The sequence below is a fragment of the Perca fluviatilis genome, chromosome 6 (assembly GCF_010015445.1).
Source record: "Perca fluviatilis chromosome 6, GENO_Pfluv_1.0, whole genome shotgun sequence".
Classification (NCBI taxonomy): Eukaryota; Metazoa; Chordata; class Actinopteri; order Perciformes; family Percidae; genus Perca; species Perca fluviatilis.
In genome coordinates this window covers 21,636,017-21,660,776 of record NC_053117.1, presented here as the reverse complement: position 1 = coordinate 21,660,776, position 24,760 = coordinate 21,636,017, and the positions used below count along the sequence as shown (strand labels likewise).

Below are 24,760 nucleotides of genomic sequence, written 5' to 3'. Positions count from 1 at the left end.
CATGCATAATTAATGTATAAATATACACCAGTATTTTGATTATATGAAGTAATTTAATGGGTTTCTGGGTGCTTCTCACTGACTTCAAAGCCCTGCAAAGTCTTTCAATTTTCCAACAAATACATGAACATTTTCACAAGATACTTAAGATGAGGGGATGTTTCATTCATATGCAATGAGTTTTTGTCATTGGTTATTCATAACACACATTTTTCTTTGTTTACTAGCACCCAACTGGAATCTGATGTACACACTGCTGCTGCCAAGTGACTCATATGTACCATGATAACATCATCTGTCAGTGTTTCTGGGCACTTCTATGGAGTCCTCTAGTATTGACTCTGTGCTGGTATCCACAACAGACTGTCGCCTTCTTGTGGCAGAACTACAGACCTGCAAGTCAGCTGGAGAGATCTGTCTCAGCTCTCTGCGACACAAACGGACTGGTGTCATCTCTAAACTTTCACTCCTCCCGCGGGACTGTGTGTGCGTCTGGTTGTATTCGGGCATTTTTGTCAATTTGCGTGCTTGGAGGTCAGAAGAGGCGGAGGGACAGGGGGTTTGGTGTGCATGTCTCTTCAATGTGTTTTTGTCTATTTGCTCATCTTTCATCTTTTTGTATGTTGTTGTGTTGTGTGTCTGTACCTCTTCAGTGTGCATCTGGGGTTCGTTTGCACTTGCGTGTATCTGCACATTGTGTTGTTTTCTGTGCTCCTGTGTTTGTGAGGGCTGATTGAGGGGGTGTAGAGCGTCACTGACAAGCTCTTTGAGTTTCTTTTTAAGCTGCCGGCTGGAGCTTTTGTAGAAAAAAAGCTCTTTCTCCAGATGCTCCAGTCTGTCTTCGATAGCCTGCTGTGCCTCTCCTGAGCCACCGTCTAAACACACGGGGAGACAAAAGTATTCAATTTGTGTGCAAATATTATGGAGAGGGATAGGACGAAAGGTTTCACGTTTAAATGGCTTCGTCCAGGCTGTCCTACTTTCCTCACCTTTAAGTTTCTGCAGCAGTAGCTGGATGTTGTTCTGGTGATCTTGGTGCTGCTGGGTCAGCCTGCGGTCTGCATCCAGGGCCATCCGCTGCATGGCCACCTCCATCTCCCTCAGCACCACCTCTTGCTCTCCAGCATGAAGCTCCAGCTCTTCACAATGCAAACGCAAATGGCGCTCCATCTCTCGAAGACAAACAACCTGGAGAGGTTGATAAAGGTGGGAGGGAGCCAGAGAACAGTGCAGAGAAACCCTTATCATTACACATATTATAACAAAGCTATAAAAAAAAAAAAAAAAAAAAAAGAGAGTGCTATACATAAAAAAAAAAAAAGGGGGGACACTTTATAGAAGAAGATAAAACAGTTCATGATGGCATTAAGATGTATCAGCTGGTAAGATGAAGGGCACAGTAGGGAGCAATAGGGAAGCAGAGGGAATGAGGATGTATAATTTAATTAACATTACAGAAATAGTGCATCTGCATTTCTGACTCACAGAAGCTCATCACCTGGAGAGAGACACAAGCGAGGGTAAATAACGGAGGAAGAGAAAAGGAGAAACAAATCTCCAGCTTAAACAAAAAGAGAAGAAGAGGGCGTTCAGTTTCAATGCACAAGTGGAATTTACTTGCAAATGTGAAAAAATAGGAAAGGAAAGGAAAATCAGAGTAAAGGAAGTGAAAACAGACAACATTCACTTGTATAGAAACTTGAATGGAGATCATGTAGGACTTTGTATGCAGAGTTGAATGTTGCATGTATCCATATGTGAGCAGGCCTTTTATTTTTACCTTGTTGAAATATTTGATGAGCAGCTCCGACGCCTCAGGAGGCGAGAGCCTCTTCAGCTTCCTGATGACATCACAGAGTTGGGCGGGTTCAGTGCTTTGCAACTGATGCGAAGAGTAGTCTGTGATTAGCAACTTCCTCTGTTTGTCATGAATTGAGTGGTTTTTAAACTCCAGGGCTGCGTCCAGAGCTTCAATAGCTTCCTCCAGCTGAAGCAGGGAATGCTCCTCCTACATCAAGACACATACAAATCAAAGTGCACAAAATAAAAAAAAAGATGCACACCGATGAACAATAAACAACATGACATAACGTCCTGTGCAATACAGCACATACATCATGTATTTCATACACACATACAATGTTCTGGTTTTTCTGACCTCCACAGTGAGCACTCGGTTGTCCTTCAGCTGGCTGTCCAGAGTGTCTCTCCTCTCTTTAAGCATGTCTCTCTCTTTCTCCAGTTCCTCCATGGTGACTCCTCCGGTCTGCCTCACACTGCTGCTGCTCTGCAGCTGCTCCTCCAGAGTCTCCAACCGCACCGACACACGCAGCAGGTCCTGACTCAGAGCCTGAAAAGTCATTGATTCAATAATACGCGCTGACCTAATCCATAAGTGTCATTGCTAAACAGACTTGTCACAATATTTGCTAAGTTTAGTAAAAACTCAACATAATATCACACAGATGCACCACCACGTATACAGGCTGACCTGGCTGGAGCGTAGCATCTTGATCTCCAGTTTGTTCTTCTGTTGCAGACAGGCCTCTCTGCGCAGGAGCACCTCCTCTCTCCTCCGCAGCTCCTCCTCCAGCTCCTGCAGCTCTGCTCTCTTCTGAAACACCTCCTCCTCCGCCTCCTCCAGCCAAATACAGTCAGGCAGCTACGGTGACGACAAGGAGGAGCGAGGAATATGAGGAGGGAAAAAAGGAGTGGGAGAGGGGGGAAAGGGCAGAGGAGGAAGGAGATGACAGCACAATTAGTATAAGAAGACAATGACAAAGAGGTAGAGATAGTAACTTGAAAAGAAAAAAATACAAAAGAAAAGCCTTTAAAATGGCTATTTTGAAAGGAGAAAAAGCAAAACAAACTTTTACTGCTTCTGTATTTAATAACAATGTTTACCTTTTCCTTGATTTTGCACACAGTCAAATCTCCTGCCCTTTGCTCCTATAAACAAAAACACCGATCATGTTTACTCAAAAGGAGGCATTCATTATTTACTACTACATTATTTTGAAACTAACTCAACTTGGACCTAGATCAGGGTTAGTAATAGTTTAGTCAAACTGCTCTTAAAATGAGACCCGCTTTATATTTAAACCCAATTTGAACCAACTTTAATTAACTTAAAACAAAAAGGTAGGTGTTAAAGATCCCATAGAGCCATCAAAAAAGCTATTTTTTTAATATCTTTGTACACAGTGTGGATACAGTATTGCTTCTCCACAAAGTGTACTAGCTTAACTGGTCGTGGGAAATGATCATACGTACAGATGTTTAACTTGCTCTTCTTGTGAAATTGTTCATTTTTCTTCATCAACCACACAAAAAAAAAAATTTAATCTTGGATCAACAGTGCTGTCATAGGGGTCTACACAAGCGTGAACTATAGTTTAATATGTTCATCCCTTTCCATATTTCACTGTCTAGACAACGGGTTTGATGTTACTTGCTTAATCAATCTGTAAAACTAACCCCATTTTGGTCAACCTCTTTGTTGTTGTTGGTCTCTCTCTGCTGTCTGAGGCTGCTCTGAAGCTGTGCTCTCTGCAGCCTCATGTGCTGCAGGCTGCGGTACACCTCTGCACGGACCTGCTGGCTCTGCATGGAAAGTCTTGCCAACACATCGACTGTTTTGCCATCACCACTGTGCCTGCCATGTCTTTCCACTGCTTGGGTCTCTTTGTCTGTCAGACAAATACACATATTTAGAGCTGCAAATATTGGTTGAAATTAGAGAGAATACATACAAATGTATTGTCAAAGGTTTTGAAACTATTATGTTATGATTCACTGGTGTACAAAGGCCCAGTTGATCCAAGGTGAATCAGAATTAGCCTGCCCATGGTAAACAGTACAGGATTCTAATCCAAACAGGTTTTGAAGAGACTTAAAATCTGTATTTTCTCTCTTTTTGCTCCTTTGCATAGACCTTGGTTCAGAGGGCCTATAGCTGCAACAGCATTATTTCCAAACCTGAAAATCATTGATTTTTTCATACTTTTGGTCCTACTGATGGTAGAACCAACCTGATCTGTCCTCTGTGCTCTTTGTCAGTTACTGACCTAACCCTAGGCTGAGAGAGACCTTGTATTTTAACACATATTGGTACATGGATGATGATATTACTGATTTGCATGATTACTTGTGTTATGAGAATACTGCCGCTTGCAATTTTGTGGTTATTGGCATTCCATACCGAGTGATTAGAGACACCGGTAAAAGGCATTTAATCTCACTCATCCCAGGTGTGCTACTGCCTTCCATGAATCCTTAATCCTTAATTAATCCTGAGAACCTAGTTGATGGGTAGTGAGATTGCACAGTAGTCTAAGTAACTCGATCCGAGATGAAGTATTTGTGAAAAGTGAAATAGCACCAAACCAATAGTGGCCTAGACTCCTAACAGTGCCCAGATTGACACTTGCGTTTCAGATTCTGGAGTACATCAGAACCAGCTCACAACAAGAATACACAGTATGTATTTATATAAACAAACCAGTTTTGTCAAGCTTTTTGATGAGCTCCTCTTTCATGCTCATGTTGACAGACAGTTCTTGGATCCTTCTCTGAGTAACGCAGGCTCTCGGTCTCGGCTTCCTCATATGCTTGGCGTGGTTTTCCTTAGTCCCTGAGAAAAAATAGCAACTAACTATATGAAAAGGAAAAAACTTCTTTGATATAAAATAACTCCTTATAATGTCACAGAAGAAGGACAAAGAAACAAAAGACTGTAAAATAAAGTGAAATACATGTAATTTATACCTGTGACTCGCTGAGTCTGTTGTACTACTGGATCTCCATTAGATGTTTGGTCCAGTCCAGAGTTCTTCTCTTTCAGAGTTAATTTCTTCTGCCGACTGGTCCATGTTCGGTTTAAAGAACGCCTGGAGTAACGTCACAATATTTGATTAGGCAGATCATTTCAGATTAACTCACTGCTGTGATGAAAAACAGATTGTAAGAAACAAAATCCTATTGATGTGTGAAATTTAGGTCAAGCACTTTTTGTATTTCTGCGGCGCACAACACACCAGCATTACACTTGGAAACAGAGTTGTATTAGAAGGGGAAAACTGTTATAGATTAACAATGTATGTTAGAGTCTGGCTTTGTTAATGGAAAAACATGTTAGCTCCTTTCATCTTCTTTCAAAGCAGTGTGCTCCCTGCTACATCTTCACATTGTGCCCCCCAGGGATGTCACATCTCCATTATGCCCAAGAATTTGCATTGCATAAATTGGGAGGCTGTAAGGAACTCTAAGACCAATTTTTGACTAGTTTGATCCGCACAAGGCCACAGACTGGCATGGTTATAAAGAACACACATTTTATATACCATGTGCAATGCATTGCACTTAAATGCAGGACTAAAGTTGGAGGCTGGAGATGGAACATTATTATTATTATTATCAAAATTACCACAATTGAACATAATTTTTGCTTTCATTTAAATGTTTCTCCTAGTTGAAATATGTATAAAAAAGGTAAAAGTCAAATGCATAAGAAGTTTGTGTGATTTGTGAGAGGTGCACTATCTAAAGTGACAAGTGCTTTGTTGTCTGAACAGGCAGGTGGCTGACAGCACAAAATGCAGTCATCCTTGACACCAGAATTGTAGTGTGTCACTGGAGTGACAAAAAAATCCTACTACTGTGCCTGTTTTCCCACGTTGGAGCATGGAGGTCAGTGCTCTACAAAGCGGGAGGAATAAACCACACCTACTCGCTGAAAATTGTATGTGTTGTAGTGAATCACTGGTTGCCTGACAAAGAAAGAACAAGTAGGCTTGTATTATACAGGCTCTCACCTAAATCCCATTCTGCCCACAAATATATCCTCCTCCTCCTCCTCGTTCTCTTGATGCCCATCTTTGCTCTCTGCCTGTTGTTTTATGAATGGACAGTACACCTTTTCCTTCTGCTCAATCTCTGCCAGCAGGAGATGACCCCGCATTTTAAAGGCTGCCATCACTCTCTCCAGGGAATAGGCCGGGGGACTAGAGTGAATCTAAAAACACACATGCATTTGAACAATTACATGCACAGCCATAAACATATAAATGTATGTAGCAACATCGTTTAGTGCTTACTAAAATCAAAGGTCAAGTGCAACCGGTAAAACACACACACACACACACACACACACACACACACACACACACACACACACACACACACACAAAAAAAAAAAAAAAACACACACACACACACACACACACACACACACACACACACACACACACACACACACACACCAAAACAGTGCAGCTACCGACCCTCCTGGGAGGTCCGTGTCCACAGCTATGTCTGATCAGAGGGACACTGTGTGGTCTCTTGCCTGAGTCCCCAGAAGCCCCAGTTTCCACGGTTGCCGCTGAGGTTGCACCCCTAAATGTCACAAGGTCGCTGCGAAGACGATTGATGATGATCTGCTGGTCCACAAGTTGTTCAGTCTGAAAACATTCACACACACGTGTGCACGCAGAAGTTTTATTTGCAGCTAACATACAATACTGAAGGCGTCATTGTCCTTTTCTACTGTATTATAGAGCTTCACTCAGGACTCCTCTTCTCCTCACCTGTATACACGTACGTTCCTTTTCTTCCTCCAAGTTCTGAAGCTGGGTTTTATTCTCTTGAAGAAGTTTCTCTACTTCTCTTTGGACCTGTCTCAGCTCTGCATCTTTCTGCTCCGATAGTTGTTCCTCTATGTTGAGAGCTTCCTGAGAGACACAGAGAGAGTTTTCTGTGCTTTTTCTTTACCGTGACTTGTCGATTTCTTATAAGTTCAGAAGCCCTCTTTTTATTTTCTAAAAGTCAAATTAGCTTTATTGTCCATGTAACTAAGGCTTTTGATAGCATGCTCTCCGCTTAGACGTAATCAAAGGGAAAAACAGGTGTAACTAATAACATTAAGATGGTTTGATTCCATTCACGTGTGCCAGCACGCACAGTGCAAGGGCCCTGACTGCACTGGCACAACTTAATGGAATGTAGCCTTTAATAATGTTATGTGACCTTTAATGGCATCTTTTTTACTTGTTATCATTACCTTGCATCTGTTGAGTTCTTCTCTAAGCTTTAATATGGTGAAATGGTGGGGTTGATCTCCACTCCCCTCTGAACAATCCTTCTCATAAGCTTGATGTGAGTGATTGACAGCTGTCAGTCTCTCCTGCCAATCCTGCAGCCGCTGCCTCAAAGAATGACTTGGAGTGGGGCCAGAGATATCTGCAAGCAGGGCGGCAGCTTCCTGTGCCAGGAGGCAGCACTGTGATGGTTCCTCTTGTTTCACCTTCTTATCTGGATCAGACATCCTCATCTGACTGGGCTGTTTGAAGTCGTCCCCCTCTCCACCTCTTCTACCTGTCCGCACCTTTTCCATCTCTCTCTCCCTCTCTTTCAGTAGCTCTCTCAGGGTCTGTACTTCATACTCAAGTTCGCCCAGTCGAGCCTCACCAGGGTCCCAGGTTGTAGGACATGATTTAACCTCTGTATGAGTAGATATAGCTCCAGGACGGTTACGAATGTGACGAGCCTTTGATGCAAACTGCAGGACACTCAGAGTCTCAGCAAGACTGTGGTGAGAGGGGCTTACACACGCCACCATCAGCGTATGAGCGGTGCCTCCCAATGAATCACGGAGAAGACGGGTGATCTTGGCATCACGGTACGGTATGTGTGCACTGTTGCAGTTGTTACCACGGCGATTTCGAGCAGGGTCAGAGAGGGCACGGATGACGTTGCCCAGTGCGAGCAGGCCTGTGTTGATATGAACAGACTCTTTGAGTCGTGTCCCAGTGTTTCCAGTTTTTCCAGCACGCTCCGAGCCTGCTAGGTCAACCAGACAGAGTTTGGAAGAGCGGACAGATTTTAAGGAGGAGTTGTTGTTGTGGCAACACTGGATAAGCTGAAGGGTGAAAATGGTGTGAGAGCGACTGGAGTGCTCGTTCATCCCTGTGGTTCCAGTGTGGCGCAGGGCATTGCCCGTCTCTAGAACACTTAGTAGCTCCTCTGCTGAGCTGACAACCATCTCTTTGGCTCCCACCACCACTGAAAACACAAACAAAACCACAAAACGATTTTTAAGTGGCCCACCATGCGGAAGTATCTGAGAATTATTTTTAAGACGTTTTTTAAGGTAGTTACACTTGGGCGGCTCGGTTGGAAACTTAGCCATAGCATAATTTCAAAACTCGAGTTAGCTTTTAGCACTGACTTAAAGCAACACTATGTAACTTTTAGCTGCAGCTGTAGTTCCAATGAGACAACCTATAGGGGGAAGGTCCCAAGGTTGTCTCATTGGAACTACAACTCACGTCGCGTGTAGTTCCAATGAGACAACCTGTAGGGCTAAAAGTTAAATAGTGTTGCTTTAATGTAGGGCCCTAAGGAATCTTTGTTAATCTTTTTTAAATTCTCAATTTTGCAATTCTGTCCACGATTCTGTTATTATCATAGAAACTATTGGGCTCTACGTAAATGCTGCCATCAGTCTGTGACTGGTCGAGCCAGGCCCTTGACAAAAGATACTTGCCACCGGGTTTAAAAACTTTTCGTTGGAATATTATTTTCCCTAGTGGGCAGTAATCCAATGTACAAACTGACCAATTTCAAACTTGACTTTCCGTGATACCTGAAATGATGTCTCATGTCCTTTTTTAGGAAATCCTATGAGCTCATTCCCTCGTATGCCATCTATGTGAAACATTTAGAAATAATCATAGCTCTCTACAGCAAGGATTAACAAAGCCAAATCATCAACTATCAGCCTATGGGAAAGTGTAGCAGCACAAGTATCAGACTTAATGACCTCAGCCCCACAAGAACTAGAGGAGAGTGATTAGGCAAGGTGTGATTTCTGTTGGTTTGTTTGTTTTGTTTTCCTCGAGACCGCAGAGGGTGGGGGGTGGGAGAGGGTTTTTGTTCATGTTGAATTTCTGTTTATGTTTCTCTGTTCTGTGCACCATCTGATACTACCTGGCACATATTGTGGAATTTGTTCTGTATGTCTGAATGATGAATGGTGCTAATAAAAAAAAGAAGACGAAATAATCATATTTTGTCACATTTGCTTGCCAGTCAAAAATACTTTAATTACCTGTGTTTCCCCTCTCATCCTCTCTGATGTGAAGCTCTTTGTGAATGGTATGCAGCTCCAGCAGGTCTCGTAGTTCCTCCCTGTACAGCTCCATATACGAGACCCGCACTGTGGCTTCCACACCATCACTGTTCTTCCTCTTCTCCCCCAGCATCAAGAACACATCCTGGGCCACACGGTCAATAATTCCTCCCTCTTCATCTGAGAGAGGTTTTGAATGGAATTAACACAAGTACATGTTGCAAAGACCAGAGAGTGAAACATGAGAAGTGATCTTTTGTGTTCTGTTTCCTAGTACATCTGTAAGGGATCACAATGAGGCAACTGCAATGTACTGCTCAGGAAAGCTTGCTTTGGCCTTCAGATGCCCACTTTGGTTTTAACACAATACCTGAAAAACGGTCATTTTTTTCTCATCAGACTGGCTTTTATAATACATTTCCACCCCACAATAAACAAGCTCCTGAACCCCAAGGAAAATATTTTCCAAGTCAGCAGCTCCCCTCTGTCATTTTCCCCAAACAGTCTAACTAATCAGTCCATCTCTGTTCCCTAAGCAAAGCTTCTGGATCTTTCTAAACTCATTTTAGGGATGAAAATGACCACCTGTGCTCTGTACAACTTACCCAGGTGCCCCCCTCCGAGTGTGTATGTCTTTCCTGACCCTGTTTGTCCATAACAGAAGATGGTGGCGTTGTAGCCGTCAACCAGGGACTCCACCAGGGGCAGGACGCAGGACTCGTACACCTCATCCTGGCTGGCCGTCGGTACAAACGCGTGGTCGAATGAGAAGAGTCGGTCTGAGCCGAGCAGCACCTGTGCGGAGCCCGGCACCACCCGCACACACACCTGGTGGTTATGGAGGACTTCTTTGGGAAGCAGGGGGCGGATACGGACCGCCACCCGGACACACACCTCGTTCATGGTGAAGTGTTGTAGCTAACGTTACTGAGAATTACTATAGCTAATGTACTTAACGTTAACGTTAATGGAGTTTCACCTTCATCCCAGCGTCTCACAGCTGAGTTGTGGTGACACTTTCTAATAGTAATTCGAGCTACTAAACGTGTTAGGTACGAAATAAACATGAGCCAAATGATCTACATTTTACCAAAAACAAACCGTGTGATATTGACTTTGTGTTTAACTGTCGTCGTCCTTATTTGGCGTGTTGTAAACGCGGTCCCATCTCCGGTTTGTTGTCGCTCCTCGGTTGCCCGGGAAACCGCCGCTGCTGTGCAGCAGCAGTCGAGGAAAGCAGGTGAGGCGTTCAAGAGTCTTCATAGAGGGAGGACCGAGTGGTACGTGAAGGCAACAGCGCCACCCTCTGACCTTATATATACGTACACCAACAATATGTAGAAACAAAACTAATCATAACCAGAATAAAAAAGTAAAAATGAACTCGAAAATAATGATGAAATAACATTTCATATTAACGGTCGAAGTTTAAATAATTGAATACATTATTTCATAATGTAGTGCTTCTTCTATATATATTTACTTTATTTATTAATGATTATATATTTTTATGACTTATTTGCTATTGAACATTTCGAGGCTCCCATATGTTCCTTTCTCTAATTTACAAATATAATGTAAGTTATTGTATATATATATATACACAAGAATTTTCACTATCCGGTTTAAATCTCTCCAACAACTTTTCGTGAGATACCTCTCTTACGCTATCATATAATATTCATCACCAGTTAACCATATCTTATTCCAGTTCAATCTCCCCCAAGGAAAAGTTAGTCTTATATGATATTTCTGGTATATTTATTTGAGACCGCTGCTTCTTCTCCTGCCCTTTCTTCCATTTCCTCTCTTCTTTCTCCACATAAAACAATATATGCCTCCACATACTTTGAGCTAAATCATTTTTTTTTAAAGTTCACATTAACCTAATTTTCAACCATTTTAGATAAAGTAGCCATCCATGCTACATGCTTCTTACACAAATAGTTTCTTTCTTATTTAATAACACTGACTTTATCCACATTATAAATCTTTTCATACATTAAAAAGACCTTTTTCCTGCTTTAGTGAATTTATCTGTTGCAACATTCCTCTCAAAGAAGCAACTTAATATCTAATCAAAATATTTTATTTTCACTGTTGTTAAGGTGTATGTTAACATCATTCAATCATTTTATGCTCACATACAGCATATGATCACCTGCTCTTCATTACAGCGAGATGTTTGTTAGAAAATTTGTTTACTGTCAACAACAGTAAACATTTTAATTGACTGTGAATGGACAACAGTGCTGCTACCCACAAAGACCAACAAGCTTGACACCTGTTTCCATTACAGCTACAGAGAAGCTCATTTGTACATATATCTGGCACTGAGACATGATTGGCTTTATCCCAAGGAAAGGCACCGATGCCAAGGCTGCACACTGAGAAGTGCGGCCTACTGTGTGTAATGCTGCCAGCAGGCTCGTCAGTAGTAAATACAGCGTGTGTGGTGTATGGGAATGTGGGCCATCTCTTTGTGGTGCTGCTTGGCATAAGGCCACAGGTAGAAGTCAATGACTGCCGAGTTGACGGTGCAGGTCTGTCCGTCTCTCTCCTGCACCAGCATGCAAAGGCGGTCTTTGATCAGCTCCACAGACCAAATCGAACCACCTCGGATCTCAACCTCTCTCCTGTCCCCTGAACTCAGCAGCTCACCTGAGAGAAATAGGAGACAAACACATAACACACAGAGAGAGATTATGTCTTACTGCTTCTAAATGATAATGTCTTTATGACCAGAGAAACACATGCACACATATACTCCTGTCTCACCGCTGTTCAGCGCTTGCATTAGTGCGTCAGAGTATCGTAGTGCTCCGAGGTAGACGAGAGCCTGGGGGACCCTGTAGTCTGCAAACATGGTGAGCCAGTCCATGTCAATGATGTCACCCTCTCCTCTGGCCTCCATCACGCCCCAAAAATCTGCCACCAGGATCTGCGCTCGCTTGTAGAATGAGATCCTCTTACCCTAAAACAAACAGTGAGGCAGCTCTACACTCTGCTCATACCATATGTGCTGTTCGATCCATTGCTATTTGGTAATAGACAGATATTCTTACACAAAGACAGTATCATGGCAACAATATACAGTACAGGCCAAAAGTTTGGACACACCTTCTCATTCAGTGTGTTTCTTTATTTTCATGACTATTTGCATTGTAGATTCTCACTGAAGGCATCAAAACTATGAATGAACACATATGGAATTATGTACTTAACAGAAAAGTGTGAAATAACTGAAAACATGTCTTATATTTTAGATTCTTCAAAGTAGCCACCCTTTGCTTTTTTGATAGCACTGCAAACCCTTGATGTTCTCTCAATGAGCTTCATGAGGTAGTCACCTGAAATGGTTTTACCTTCACAGGTGTGCTTTGTCAGGGTTAATTAGTGGAATTTTTTCCCCTATTAATAAAAAAAGCAAAGGGTGGCTACTTTGAAGAATCTAAAATATCGAACATGTTTTTCAGATTATTTCACAATAATTTTTAATAATAATTCATATGTGTTCATTCATAGTTTTGATGCCTTCAGTGAGAATCTATAATATAAATAGTAATAAAAATAAAAAGAAACGCATTGAATGAGAAAAGTGTGTGTCCAATATTTGTGTCTTACTGAAAGCGCGTATAATTTGCTCCTTCACCCACTGTATAATATGAACAGAGCATTATTGTCACACTGTCTTTGGCCAGGAGATGGAGCTCTCACATCACAATTCATCTTAAGTTCTCCAAATGCATACATTTATCTCTTACACACATTGTACATACAATTAATTTTCCAGAAAAACAAAAGCAAGCTACATCGACTTTGTAAAATTAAAAAGATAAAATGCCTCATAGCTATTTTTTTTACTCCAAATGTGGAAGTTACAATTTGATGTTAAATAGACACCTATCCAACCAGAAATTATGATTATTTTTGTATCCGAGATGTAGTTAATTATTGTCATGTCCTGTCTGTAAGCTTGGAGAGTAGTAAAAATATAAAAAAATGTAAGGATGCTTGGTGGAAAAAAACATTCTCTCATTCATGAACTTTTATCCACAATTTCCCAAACATGAAATATTCCACAACCTAAGCCCTCTCTAATTCTAACCTCATATGTAGCTTCGTCCCTGTATGAAGGGATCTTCTCCACGATGAGTTCCACCATCTTCCGGGCGTCGTTCCCAGCTCGGCTGATAAAACTCCGGAAGCTTCCGCCGTGTTCCTGCAGCACTCGGCCGCCTTCAGTTAGCACCTTTTTAGAAAAAGGTTTTCAAATGTAATAGTTTAATTTTCCACTTTTCATAAAAGGGAATACAGTTTAGCTAATAATGTAACACTGACAGAGAATAATTATATGAGCTTTAAAATCACTTTTTTCTTAGTTAATATGAAATGACGGTAAAAAAAAATTATATTAAATTCTAATCTGTCAAGGAAAATGGTTGGAGTTTCATGAATGCTATGTACAGGGAAGTAATAAAACGCTAGTTTTCGATTCAGTGTACCTTCTTTGTTGAGAGTCTATAGACATGAAAGATGAGATGATACATCCTGTTTTTCTGACCACTTCTGTTTATCTTTCAGTTGAAAAGCACTGCTTTTGTTTTGTGCTACAGAAGTGCTGAGAATGCTGTCTCCCGGGGTTCAAGCCAACTTTTCATTCAGGAGTTTCAAATTCTACCTTTTGTTAAGTTTTAAACATAAAGTAAAAACACGAGGCACAAATGTATTATCGCAATACAAATGTAAAATCATTAAAGCAACTTGTGGATTTTCATGCTTGTTACATCCATAGTACCATGGATATGGGACATTAACATGATAAGTTAGAACCTGGTGACGCTCCTGAAGCATGGGCATGGGTGTTTCATTGTCTGATCGCAGGACGTGTCCCAACTCCTCCACACTCATCTGAGAGAAGTACTTCGGATCAGTGATGGGTATACCTGTGGACAGCGGTGGAAGAAGTATTCAGATCCTTTACTTACACATCTCAAAGCAGGCTCAGTGCAGCAAAACATTTTGAACAATCCTCATCGAGACAACACACACTGTCACTCAGAACACACAGAGAGTAAAAACACTAGCATCAAACACCAACACAGAAATTACAAACTTTTCATCTTTACAGTTTCAATCATTTTTAGTGACTTCACACAAATCAATATTTTCTTTAAAGAAAAGGTTGAAATTCTTTCACATGAACATTTTTATTTTATAACATACTCGTTTTTAAAGTAAACAAGAAGGAATGAAAATCAGCATTTTGCTTCAATAGACATATTTTTATTTTATCTGTAGTAATTGACATAATTAATGGGAAAAAAGTTACAAACTAAAAGGTACGTAATAGTAACAAAGAATTGTGTGACTAATCCTGCCTCTCTCCAGCATCAGGCCACAAGTTTTCATCATGACATTGGATGTCCTCTCTTGCCATGCACCTGCATCATCTGAAATTAATGTGGTGTTTCCATTACTTCCACCTCCATTACTTTGTGAAAAACAGTAAGGTATTGTTTTTCACATTTTTATAGCTGTGTATGTAACCTTGACATCTTACCTGGACATAATGGTATGTTTGCTCTTTTACCTGTTGTGTGTAACTGTTTACACACACACACACACACACACACACACACACACACACACACACACACACACACACACACACACACACACACACACACACACACACACACACATATATATATATGTACTTAGTTACTCTCCACAACTGCCTGTGGAGTATAGGAGCAACTAGGTGGATTTATGTTTAGACAGGAACTACTGGAGAGAAAGAGGACACTAAGCTACTAAGTAGCTAAGTTACAAAGTTATGGCGTGCCTTAATAACAGGAATATAACTCCACAACTGCCAATTCTCCTCAGAAGCTCCAAAGACATAATTTGTTCTGATGTCACACTGTCAACCCTTGAGAGTCACACTCTGGTGGAAAGCTACCTGAGCTTTTCTGAGAGACTCTCTTGTAATTATAAAGGCCACAGCGACCACACATTGAGAGCACTATTCCATACGAGACATAATAGATTCATATCCGGAGTCATTCGCGCTAATTATGAATGATGCACAGGCACATGCAGAGTGACAAGCAATTTCCCAGCAGTCCAAGTTCAAGTAAAGGGCACATACACAATAATTGGTAATAGCAGTGCACAACAAAAAGAACACAGAAAAGAGGAACAAAAGAGACCTAAAAAAGGGGCTTGATTATACATCTTTCTCTCCAGAGATGAAGCTGCTAACAAAAAGGATAACTCAATCTATAAAAAGGCAAACATGTCATGTAACACTGTTAAAGCATGGCCTTAACTTTTCTTCATAATTCTGACATTTCTATGACCCAGCTTGATTTTATTTAGTACAATCTGGTTTATTTTCTGTGTATGATAAATATAGCAAAACGTTTATGGTGCATCACCTCAACTTTGCACCTGAGAAAGGAGATCAGTGGTGTGCAAGCTAAATCAAAGTACTATTAAACAAAACAATATGTGTTATTTTAAAACCAAATTTATTTTGTTATAACACCAATTTAACCCAGCAAAAAAACTAAATTCATCCTTTTTCCGTGTTCTCACCTTCCTCCATGGCCCTGGTGATGGCAGCACAAAGGGTCATATAGCCTGTGTACGTGGTTCCTTTATAGGTCACCTCACACTGCTGACTTTCTTCATCTGGCCAAAAGGAGAAGTTCATGGTGTCTACCACAAACACCCAGTTTAAGGCCTGCAATGTAGAAAACCCCATCATTATTAAGAGAGCAGAAAAAGGGCTGGAAACCTGAGACTTCTAAAGGTTTCTCCACTTTGAAGCCTTCATTTAGTGGAGATACATTTCTCAGTGTTCCACCATGGGATGAACTGTAGCTGGGTGGGCTCAGAGGGTGCTGAAGGTAAAAACATTCAATTCACCAGTTACTTTCTTGAATAATTATTTTCCTGATGTCGGAGTAAACAGCAGCAATAATTCACTTCTAAGATGGGACATTATTTTCTATATATGTGCTTTTCATTCATTCGTTGCCAGTTTTTATTAACGTAGCTACGAGGAACTTTGAAATGTTTCTGAAACGGTTTGATTTTCCATCTGATGATTATAAATGACCTGTAACAGCAAACGAGACTAACAGTGAGAAGAATGCCATTTTTTATATAGTTTTTATGAATGCCTTTGCCCGGGTCCAATTTTTCCCACAAAATGATTTACGGCAGGCAGACTGGCAGATTTCTTTATATAGGCCTAATTGTATTTTAATTTTATTTGAGGAGGAGAAGGAAGTTTTCTGTTGTAGTTACGGCTGTCACCTTAGCAATTCATTATTGCTGTTGCCACTGAACATATTTTTGTATGTACTTCTCATGTATACTAATAATCTATTTCTCTGGGTGGCTGTTGACAGACTCCCCTGGTCAGAGGTGGGCGCTGGAGCCAATGGATTTGCCTTCTTCCAGCCACTAGCGGTCAGATCGTCACTGTGTCGGAGGTTGTAGAGCATCTCTGCCACCTTCTGCACTCCTTCCTCCTCCACAAACACATCCCGACTCCGCTCTGCTATGAACTGCCCAGACTCACGGGGAAATAGAGGTGGCTCCATGATGGACAATATACTACTGTATGGAGAAGAACACACCTGACGGGACACAAGTAGGCACACAAGCATAGGGTATATAAATATAAATACATTCCCTAGCAGTCCATATATGAATCAAAGGAGATAACTATGAAAATAATGACCTTTTTAAACACATACAACACTATCATGTTTGAAAATAAACCTTGAGAAGTCTTGGTTCTAATCTGACTTCAGGAGCAGCTTCTTAAGAGCGGGTGCAAGGGAAGCTGTGAACGCCAATATCTTACATACATCTCTGGGGAAGTGCCATTTTAAAGATTATCTACATGCTTTATCAAATAATTCACAATAAAAATACATCATCAAGATGGGAGAGATGTAAGCCTAACAAAGCAAGAACTTCTTTAAAAAAAGAAAGAAAGAAAATCAGTGCTGGTTTTCAAACCCCCCTAACAGTGTTTTAGGGTCGGACTGATCATCTCATGTAGGCGCTGTATAACTAAATGTAGAGTGCACAAAACATAAAAGCCCCACAAACAGAACATCTCTGACCAATCCCATTATTAAAACCAAAAGAACTAAATTATATTCTTTTCTACCTCTCTAAAAGCTGCCTAGCCTTGTCCATCTACTTCAAGTGTCCAATAGCTGTGTGGTAATGTGTTCCCTATCAGGCAGATAATAGGATAATGTGACCATGAATGTGACACACAAACATAGTGGCCTCCTGAATGAAATTCATTTCCACTGCTCTTTCTGTGGTGAGTCCCATGATTAACTCTCCATACTGAAATAAAAGAATGAGTTGTTTTTAAGGAAAGAGCTGTATTGTGCGTGGGTCAATAAGATATAGTCAGGAACATGTTATTACGTTTCACTGAAAACTGGAAGAGCAAAGTGCACGTAAGCGACCAACTGTCTCAATAATACGGACAATACTTTCACAACGTGGATTGTTTTTCGAGACAAATGTCCTGCTTAGTGACAGTTTACGTTCATATTCATATCGATAAAGGTATGTTATACACAACTTACCGATGAATGAAGCGAAAGTATCCGTATGGTATGCTCATTGACATATATAAAAGGGTATGCTGCAAGCTCGTCCTGCTTGTGCTTCTACTACCTGATTTTCAGCTTTTGACCAATCAGAACCTTAGTTGTGAGCTCATCATAGGCTTATAAACCAATCACAAGAAGCCAAGAGAAGAAACCGGAACACACACACACACACACACTTATAAAACCTAATCCATGGTTCACCATGGCTCTAATCACCTGCAGCTATAACATGACAGTTTGGATCGGCTTTCTGAAATGAAGAGCACTGGTATTGGGTGCTGCTACATATTACAAAGATAAGTTCAAACAAAGTCTTAAATTCATGATAGTCTAGCAATATTAAACCAGTTTCTTGTTTTTGTTATGCTATAAAAAAAAAAAAATCACTGAATTGACACACACACAAAGTCGACGCACTCATTTTAGAAGTACAATCCATCCAGTAACCGTGAGAGTTTAACACCTAGTTAAATGAAGTCAGATTTTCACAATATAACAAGAGACTGGTTAATCGACCGACAGGACGAATCAAGAACGGACAGTCAATTTTAATGATAAATTGTCTTTTTTTCTTTTCTTAAAGTAAAACCCCAGGTTCCAGCTTGATTTAAACATTTTGCTGATTTTCTTTGTCATACATTTATTAATTTGGGGGTTTTGACATAATATGCAGATGTCATATTTTTTTCACCCTTTTGAGATCCAGAAAATAATCTACAGCTAAAAGAAAATTATTAATAGTAAATGCCATCTGTGCACAGAAAACTTATCCAGATGCGATGTTCTTGCAAAAGAAATTTCAATAAGCATGCTCATTAAAAATGCAAATTGGTTCAGTAAAAAGTGGCACCATCTTTATTCATGTTACAATTTGACAATGTCTACAGCATGGAAAGCAAACAAGTGTAGAGTACAGGAAATTGCAGAGACAAAATAGATAAGTTCAATATCATTTGTCAAATCTCTAATAAAATGTCAAAACAAATGTCTAGCTACAAGTTTCCATTTGTGAGGAGTTACTCAAACTATCCAGATTTATTTCATCCAACTACTATAGATATTCTTACAAATTAGACAAGACTATCCTGTATCTGGTGTTTACAAGAGTCCCAACTTAAACATCCCCAAATCCATTCTGAAGGGTAAAAGTTCCCACATCTCTAGAAAACAAAAGGTTCAATATGAAGAAGAAATGTATTTTACATTCTGCATGTTGCACAGAGTGGTAATGTGGTACCACTGTGTGTGAAGGGACTGATATAAACAAGAGAAAGCACACCCAACCCGCTGACACACACACACACACACACACACACACACACACACACACACACACACACACACACACACACACACACACACACACACACACACACACACACACACACACACACACACACACTAAACTGGAGACACAATGATACACATCCAAGCCATAAAAATCAAAACCATCAAAAAATAAAGGTTATGTTTATTTTTGTCTCAGGAGATTGAATATTTTGATAGATGAAAAAAAGGGAAAGTGTAACTGATAAACTTATAGACTACACTATTAAAAATGCAGAACATCTACATTTTCTTTTATGCACAGGAATGTTGGACATTTCATTAAAAAATACAAAAATAAAATTAAAAAAAAGACACCCATAATCCAGATTTATAGTCTGAAGGGGATGAGTTAGACAGGGGCAGGAAGTTTGAGGGGAGGGGAAGGGGGGGAGGGGAGGGGTCAATCTGAGTCTGCTTCAATCTGAGTCTCCTGGGTCTACAGCAAATGACCAGAGTACTGCTTCACACTGAAATAAAAAGAGTGGAAAAATAAATAAAATACACAAGAAGAAAATTGCAATTCACAAGTCGATAACAGTGTAAATATAGAGCTATCAAACTGTGGGAGGATGAAGTCTTGGGAGGAAACGGATGAGGAGGCATAGCAGGAAGAGAGACAAACAGTGAGTAAGACAGACAGGCAAAGAGGAAGACGGGGGAAGATATGAGATAAGTGGCTGAGGGACAGCGAGGAAGAGTACGAAAAAAGGGGGTGTAGTTAGTCCTTGTGTCCAAGCAGGTGCAGCACACTGAAGAGGGAGGGGAAGAAGGAAGGAAGGAAGGAAGGAAGGAAGGAAGGAAGAGGGAGGCAGGGTTAGTTACCATGGCAACACTTCACTGCTCATGAGACAGCGGTGGCAGGTCTACAGTTGTATTAGCGCATTCGGGCTAAGCTCGGATAGCATCAACAAGGAAGTAGTGTGCATTATACGTGCCTACTGGTTGCCAAGGGAGACAGAAGAGGAGGAGCCCGTGCTATTTGGCAGACTGTGATTTGTTGTCGGTTGATCTAACTAAAAACAACAAAATCACTAGTCTTCCACACAGCAGCAGCCAGGGGAAGAATCAATCCACTCCCTGCTTCACAGTGAAACGGCTTTGATGGCAAATAGACATTTTATTTTTAGTTTTATTGTTTTTTTACTTCTACCAATCATATTTAATGAACAAATGTGACGGTCAAACAAACATGTCAATCACATTGATCCTTTAAAACAATGCAATAAGTACCACTGACTTTGCCTACTCCTTCACAGCCATTTCATGCAAGAGGAAGGTTTGAACTAGTTGCAGGTTGCATGGGGAAGAAAGGAAGGGGGTTAGTGGAGAAGAGACAGCAGGCAGAAACGCGTAACCCAACAGAAAGTGGGTTAACTAGCATTAGGTTGCAATTTCAGAAAAAAACACAATAATGCATTTACAATCTTAACAAAATCTATGAACTATATACACATGTTCGGTGGGTTGAAAGAGGTAAAGTAAGAAAGCATCTTTTAAATATCTTTTTAGTTGGCATGAGTTTATAAGACAGCAGTGTTGCATCAACTAACATTTTCATAAGGCCAGGTTAAGAGCCAACAGGACAATGTCATAGGTTTTGAAAGGGTTATACTCTATGAAGACAAGATAGTCAGTTTGATGGAATAAATTGTTAAACTACAACAAAAAAGTCAAGAATTTCATCCATTAAGATGATATTAAGTGTAATACAGTAACTTGCCTGTTCTGTAGAAGGTACTGGGCGTTCTGGATCTGATCCTGGGTGCCAGTAATCGTAATTATTCGGTCCTCAGAACCTTCCAGTGGCTCATCGATCTTGATGGAGGCTCCTGACTCATGGCGGATCTGTTTAATCCGCTGGCCTCCCTTACCAATGATAGAGCCAGCCAGCTGTCGGTGGAGTACGGTGAAGAGAACGAGAGGGGTGGGGAGGAAACAAAAACAAACATGCAGAGAAACATTTTAGGCAATGGGTGTACCAAATTCCCCGGTCAGTCCTAGTTAGGGCAGCCTATAGTGTTGTTGGGTCCTATCTGCATCCTTAGCTGTGCAGCAGGCACATCGTAGCAGTTTCATTCACTATACCGGGAATACATGCGTGGAACTTAATAAATGTGTTATGTACCATGTTTTCAATTAATTGTAGTTTCAAATACATGTATAAATGTCAAAAGATGAATCATACAAGTCTCAAATGATTTTGTTAACACTGAAAGACTACTATGACCTTGTTTTGTGTAAAGTCAATGTGTGAGCGACAACCTTCAACTGGAATACTGGTCCTGTCAGTTGCTGCACAAATAATTGACTAGGACACATGGCTAAATGTAATTTAAATGACGATAATGAGAGAGCGCAGATGACATGATCACATATGGCAATGTAGGGTTTTTACTCAGTCTGACTGAATGTTATTTATGACATGAGGGTATAGTGGGTAAGGGACGGTGATCTTTCTTTGGAGTGCCAGTTTGTATGTTATGTTGTGGTAATTTACTCACATCTTTAGGGATCGTCACTTGTGTGGTGATGACAGGGCCACCCATGTCATTATAGGAGCCACGTCCACCTGATCGTAAGAGGGAGGGGGAAGAGGTAAAGACCAAAGGAGACAAGCATGGAAAAAGAGTGTAGAAAAGAGTCAAAGTAAGTTGAGCCCTAAAAATCAATACTTGGCTGCCAGCATTGCACATCGCTCAACAAATTTTTCTAATCTTACGAGCTGATAGAAAAAGTATAGAGACTTACCTGACTGGTAGCTATCCCAGGAAGAACTGTTGTCTAAGCAGGAGAGAAGGCAAGAAAGAACACTGAATCAATGTAAACATTAAAACAAGTTATTTCGGTGACATTTGTAAACAAATGACCCATCTCAAAACTAAACATAAAAATGTGACTAGTCATACATTTTCAAAAGATCTGACGGAAAAAAAATATCTGATTAGCTCTGCATTCCATCTTCAACATTTGTTGTAAACCGATAGTTTCAGTAAAATGTCGTTTCAGAAAATGTCATTCCACTAGAGTTTCAATAAAAAGCGCAATATTGTTGCAAACCAAAAGCCATAACACCTAATATGAGCTGCAAAATCCTTTTAGCCACATTGTCACTGTACAGTTTTTGGCATTTTGTCTATAAACACTACATTCAGACAAAATGCTTGATACAACAGTATGTTGAAATGAACACTGAGGGCTGCACACTAACACAAATTAACAGCCTTGAAACCACATTCATATGACAGAAAAAACAAGGCTTGGTACTTACCATATCCTCCTCCACTCTGTAAAAACAAACACAAACAGGTTACATACGGTATAGTTTATTCTTTTCATCGCTCTACAGATCCCCGATGAACGGACCGAGGATTGAAAGCACAAATGTATGGGTGATGCAGCAGCCTCGTCCATGGAGTAGACTCAACTAAAAGCCACCCAGTTTTCATCAATAAGCCAGACTCCTCCTCCTGCTCTCCCTCCCTCCATCCATCCCCCCTTCCCGTCTCTCCTTGCATCTCCATCAGCCCCCATTTTCACCTGCTATTCAGCTGCTGCTGTCACCAGGGCAACAGGCAATTCAAAAAGCTGTTGCTGAGCAACGGCAGGCAGTATCCTGCCAGCTCTTAGAGAGGGAGGGAGAGAGCGACCTTCCAGTCTGTCAACAAAGCGTTATTGCCTAGCAACCAACCATGGCCATCCCCACCATCGCCACCCCCAACATTCTCCCTCTCTTTGCAGGAAAAACAGGCTGGCCATGAAAAGTACACCGTTAAGGCAATTATAGCTGATTATTATGGGGTGTCTGCAGTTGTGGTGATTATGGTCATTTGGTGGGATGACTTACACTATGCAAAAACTAGCTAGGATGCATGGCCAGGGCTCCGATGAGTGTGTGCTCACATGCACACAAGTGACCAGCTACAGTTGTATTGTCAATAAACTATTATTATTACAACACAATGGACACTCACAGCATATTGTCTAGAGCTAGGACCAACTAATGTGCAAGCCTAAAGACGCTGGCGCCCAATGAGATGCTAGAACAAGAACTGCATGCATTTAGCAAAGGGTCACTAACCATGTTATCGCTATAGCGATCTGGTCTGCCTCTTCGGTCACTGGTGACGAAAGAATGCCATAGAGGGAGGGAGTGGGGCGAGAGAGAGAGAGAGAGAGAGAGAGAGAGAGAGAGAGAGAGAGAGAGAGAGAGAGAGAGAGAGAGAGAGAGAAATAGAAAATGCTTAGAAAAAAAACTTGACAGCATTCCAAAGGAAAATTCTGGTCTAGGTCAAACTGCACACACACGCTGAGCAAGATTACAGTATAAACACATTTCTTCTCAGCCATCTTCCCACACAGTAACAGGAACAGCTCTGACAGTGTTATGGTGAGAGAAGTGACAGGTGGTGGGGATGATGGTCAGTGCCAAGGGCTGCTGCTTTTTCAAGCTCAAATAAAAAGGAATTAGACACACCTGACACTAAACCAAGGCCAGGTCATGAACGTATTATTCTAGTTTTGGGAGTGCAGAGTTCCCCATTTTACGCGTAAAAGTCTGAAAGAAATGTTGCATTAATGTGCAATTGTACATATTAGAAAAATGTCTTCTCTAGTTACAAGCCAGTTTGGGAAAGCATGCCGTTTTGCAGGGAACTTATGTGACACATATCAGCTTTACATCAGCACATGACCCTCAAACACCACCACAAATACTTTCTCTCAACCTGGACAAAACTGGGAGTGAATAGCAGATTGGATTAACAGAAAAGAGGAGGTAATACAACATTACTGCCATTCCTTACAAAGCACTCCAAAAAAGTGAACAAGTGAATAGGATCAGGGTAAGGGACTTGTGCAGGCTAGGGCACTACAGACAAAGCAATGGATGTTTTTAAAGGGGTGATAGAATGCAAAACCGATTTTACCTGGTCATAGTTGAAAAACAACTTTTTGAGGGTAAATAGGACATACATAGAACCTCAAAATTCCATTGACACCTCTTTCCTCTGCAAATCTCACAATTTGAAACTGCTGCTGAAAATGGACGAATCTCAACAAAGCTAAAAGTTGACGTCAACTCCTTATTTGGCTCTAGTCTTTGTCACGCCCCAACATTTACATAGGCTACACCACTGACCTGAGGTCAGCTTAGTCTTCTGAATCTAGGTCAAACAGATCTCAGAATTTTTTTTTTTTACATTGTTCGTCTGCTATTTATTTACTAACATCACTTATGAGACTCTAATGCGAGAAATCAACTATGTAGAGGTCAAATATGGGCCGTTTTACGAAAATTGATGGCTAATTGCAAATTTTGTCCAACTGTGTGTCGGAGTTCAGCAGGAGCTCAGCAGGCCAACTTGACAGCAGCCGGTGCTGCCTCGCCGCCCGGCGTGTCCTCCTTCACAGACCCCGGCCCGCTGTGAGCTAGATGGATCTCCGTCACGGCAGGCAAAAGTGTTAGCTAAGCTTTGTAAGTCCGTGGCGAAATTCAAAGTGTAAATATACTATAGTTATGCCGAAAGTGTAGCTAGCTAGCCACGATATTTACCCGTAGGATTGAAGGGACACTAGCGGCTAACGAAACCCCTCACATTCACAAAAATGCATTAAATTGAAATCGGACAGAAGTGCTTTGTAAGAG

At 41.0% G+C, this 24,760-nt stretch overlaps 3 protein-coding genes across 9 annotated transcripts in view; all 3 read right to left on the bottom strand.

Annotated features, from left to right (window-relative positions):
* Nucleotides 1-33: 33 nt before the first annotated feature.
* Nucleotides 34-10,320, bottom strand: LOC120561417 (kinesin-like protein KIF27). 3 transcript variants are annotated; one of them, XM_039804530.1, is made up of 15 exons: nt 9,733-10,320; nt 9,107-9,307; nt 7,058-8,058; nt 6,585-6,728; nt 6,261-6,458; nt 5,814-6,013; nt 4,768-4,889; nt 4,502-4,633; nt 3,478-3,689; nt 2,905-2,949; nt 2,492-2,662; nt 2,159-2,350; nt 1,781-2,008; nt 990-1,188; nt 34-875 (listed from the first exon to the last, which is right to left on the bottom strand). In XM_039804530.1, exons 1-15 carry the CDS (start codon nt 10,028-10,030, stop codon nt 292-294), a joined length of 3,927 nt encoding a protein of 1,308 aa, XP_039660464.1. In that variant the 5' UTR covers nt 10,031-10,320; the 3' UTR covers nt 34-291. The 3 variants fall into 3 exon arrangements, with proteins under 3 accessions (XP_039660464.1, XP_039660465.1, XP_039660466.1); XM_039804531.1 differs by having other exon boundaries at nt 6,282-6,458; XM_039804532.1 differs by lacking the exons at nt 6,261-6,458; nt 6,585-6,728 and having other exon boundaries at nt 4,502-4,654.
* Nucleotides 10,321-11,200: 880 nt separating this feature from the next.
* Nucleotides 11,201-17,880, bottom strand: c6h9orf64 (chromosome 6 C9orf64 homolog). Its single transcript, XM_039804561.1, has 7 exons — nt 17,761-17,880; nt 16,558-16,782; nt 15,731-15,878; nt 13,961-14,073; nt 13,236-13,379; nt 11,906-12,101; nt 11,201-11,788 (listed from the first exon to the last, which is right to left on the bottom strand). Exons 2-7 carry the CDS (start codon nt 16,744-16,746, stop codon nt 11,559-11,561), a joined length of 1,020 nt encoding a protein of 339 aa, XP_039660495.1. The 5' UTR covers nt 16,747-16,782; nt 17,761-17,880; the 3' UTR covers nt 11,201-11,558.
* A 1,360-nt stretch (nt 17,881-19,240) lies between these two features.
* hnrnpk (heterogeneous nuclear ribonucleoprotein K) overlaps nt 19,241-24,760 on the bottom strand; it is a 14,525-nt gene continuing 9,005 nt past the window's right edge. For all 5 annotated transcript variants that reach the window (XM_039802564.1, XM_039802569.1, XM_039802568.1 and 2 more), the window contains 6 exons: nt 23,195-23,234; nt 22,385-22,400; nt 21,865-21,897; nt 21,618-21,685; nt 20,837-21,006; nt 19,241-19,583 (listed from right to left, as the gene is read on the bottom strand). In XM_039802564.1, coding sequence (XP_039658498.1) covers nt 19,553-19,583; nt 20,837-21,006; nt 21,618-21,685; nt 21,865-21,897; nt 22,385-22,400; nt 23,195-23,234 — 358 coding nt within the window. In that variant the 3' untranslated portion in view covers nt 19,241-19,552. The remainder of the gene's footprint in view (nt 19,584-20,836; nt 21,007-21,617; nt 21,686-21,864; nt 21,898-22,384; nt 22,401-23,194; nt 23,235-24,760) is intronic.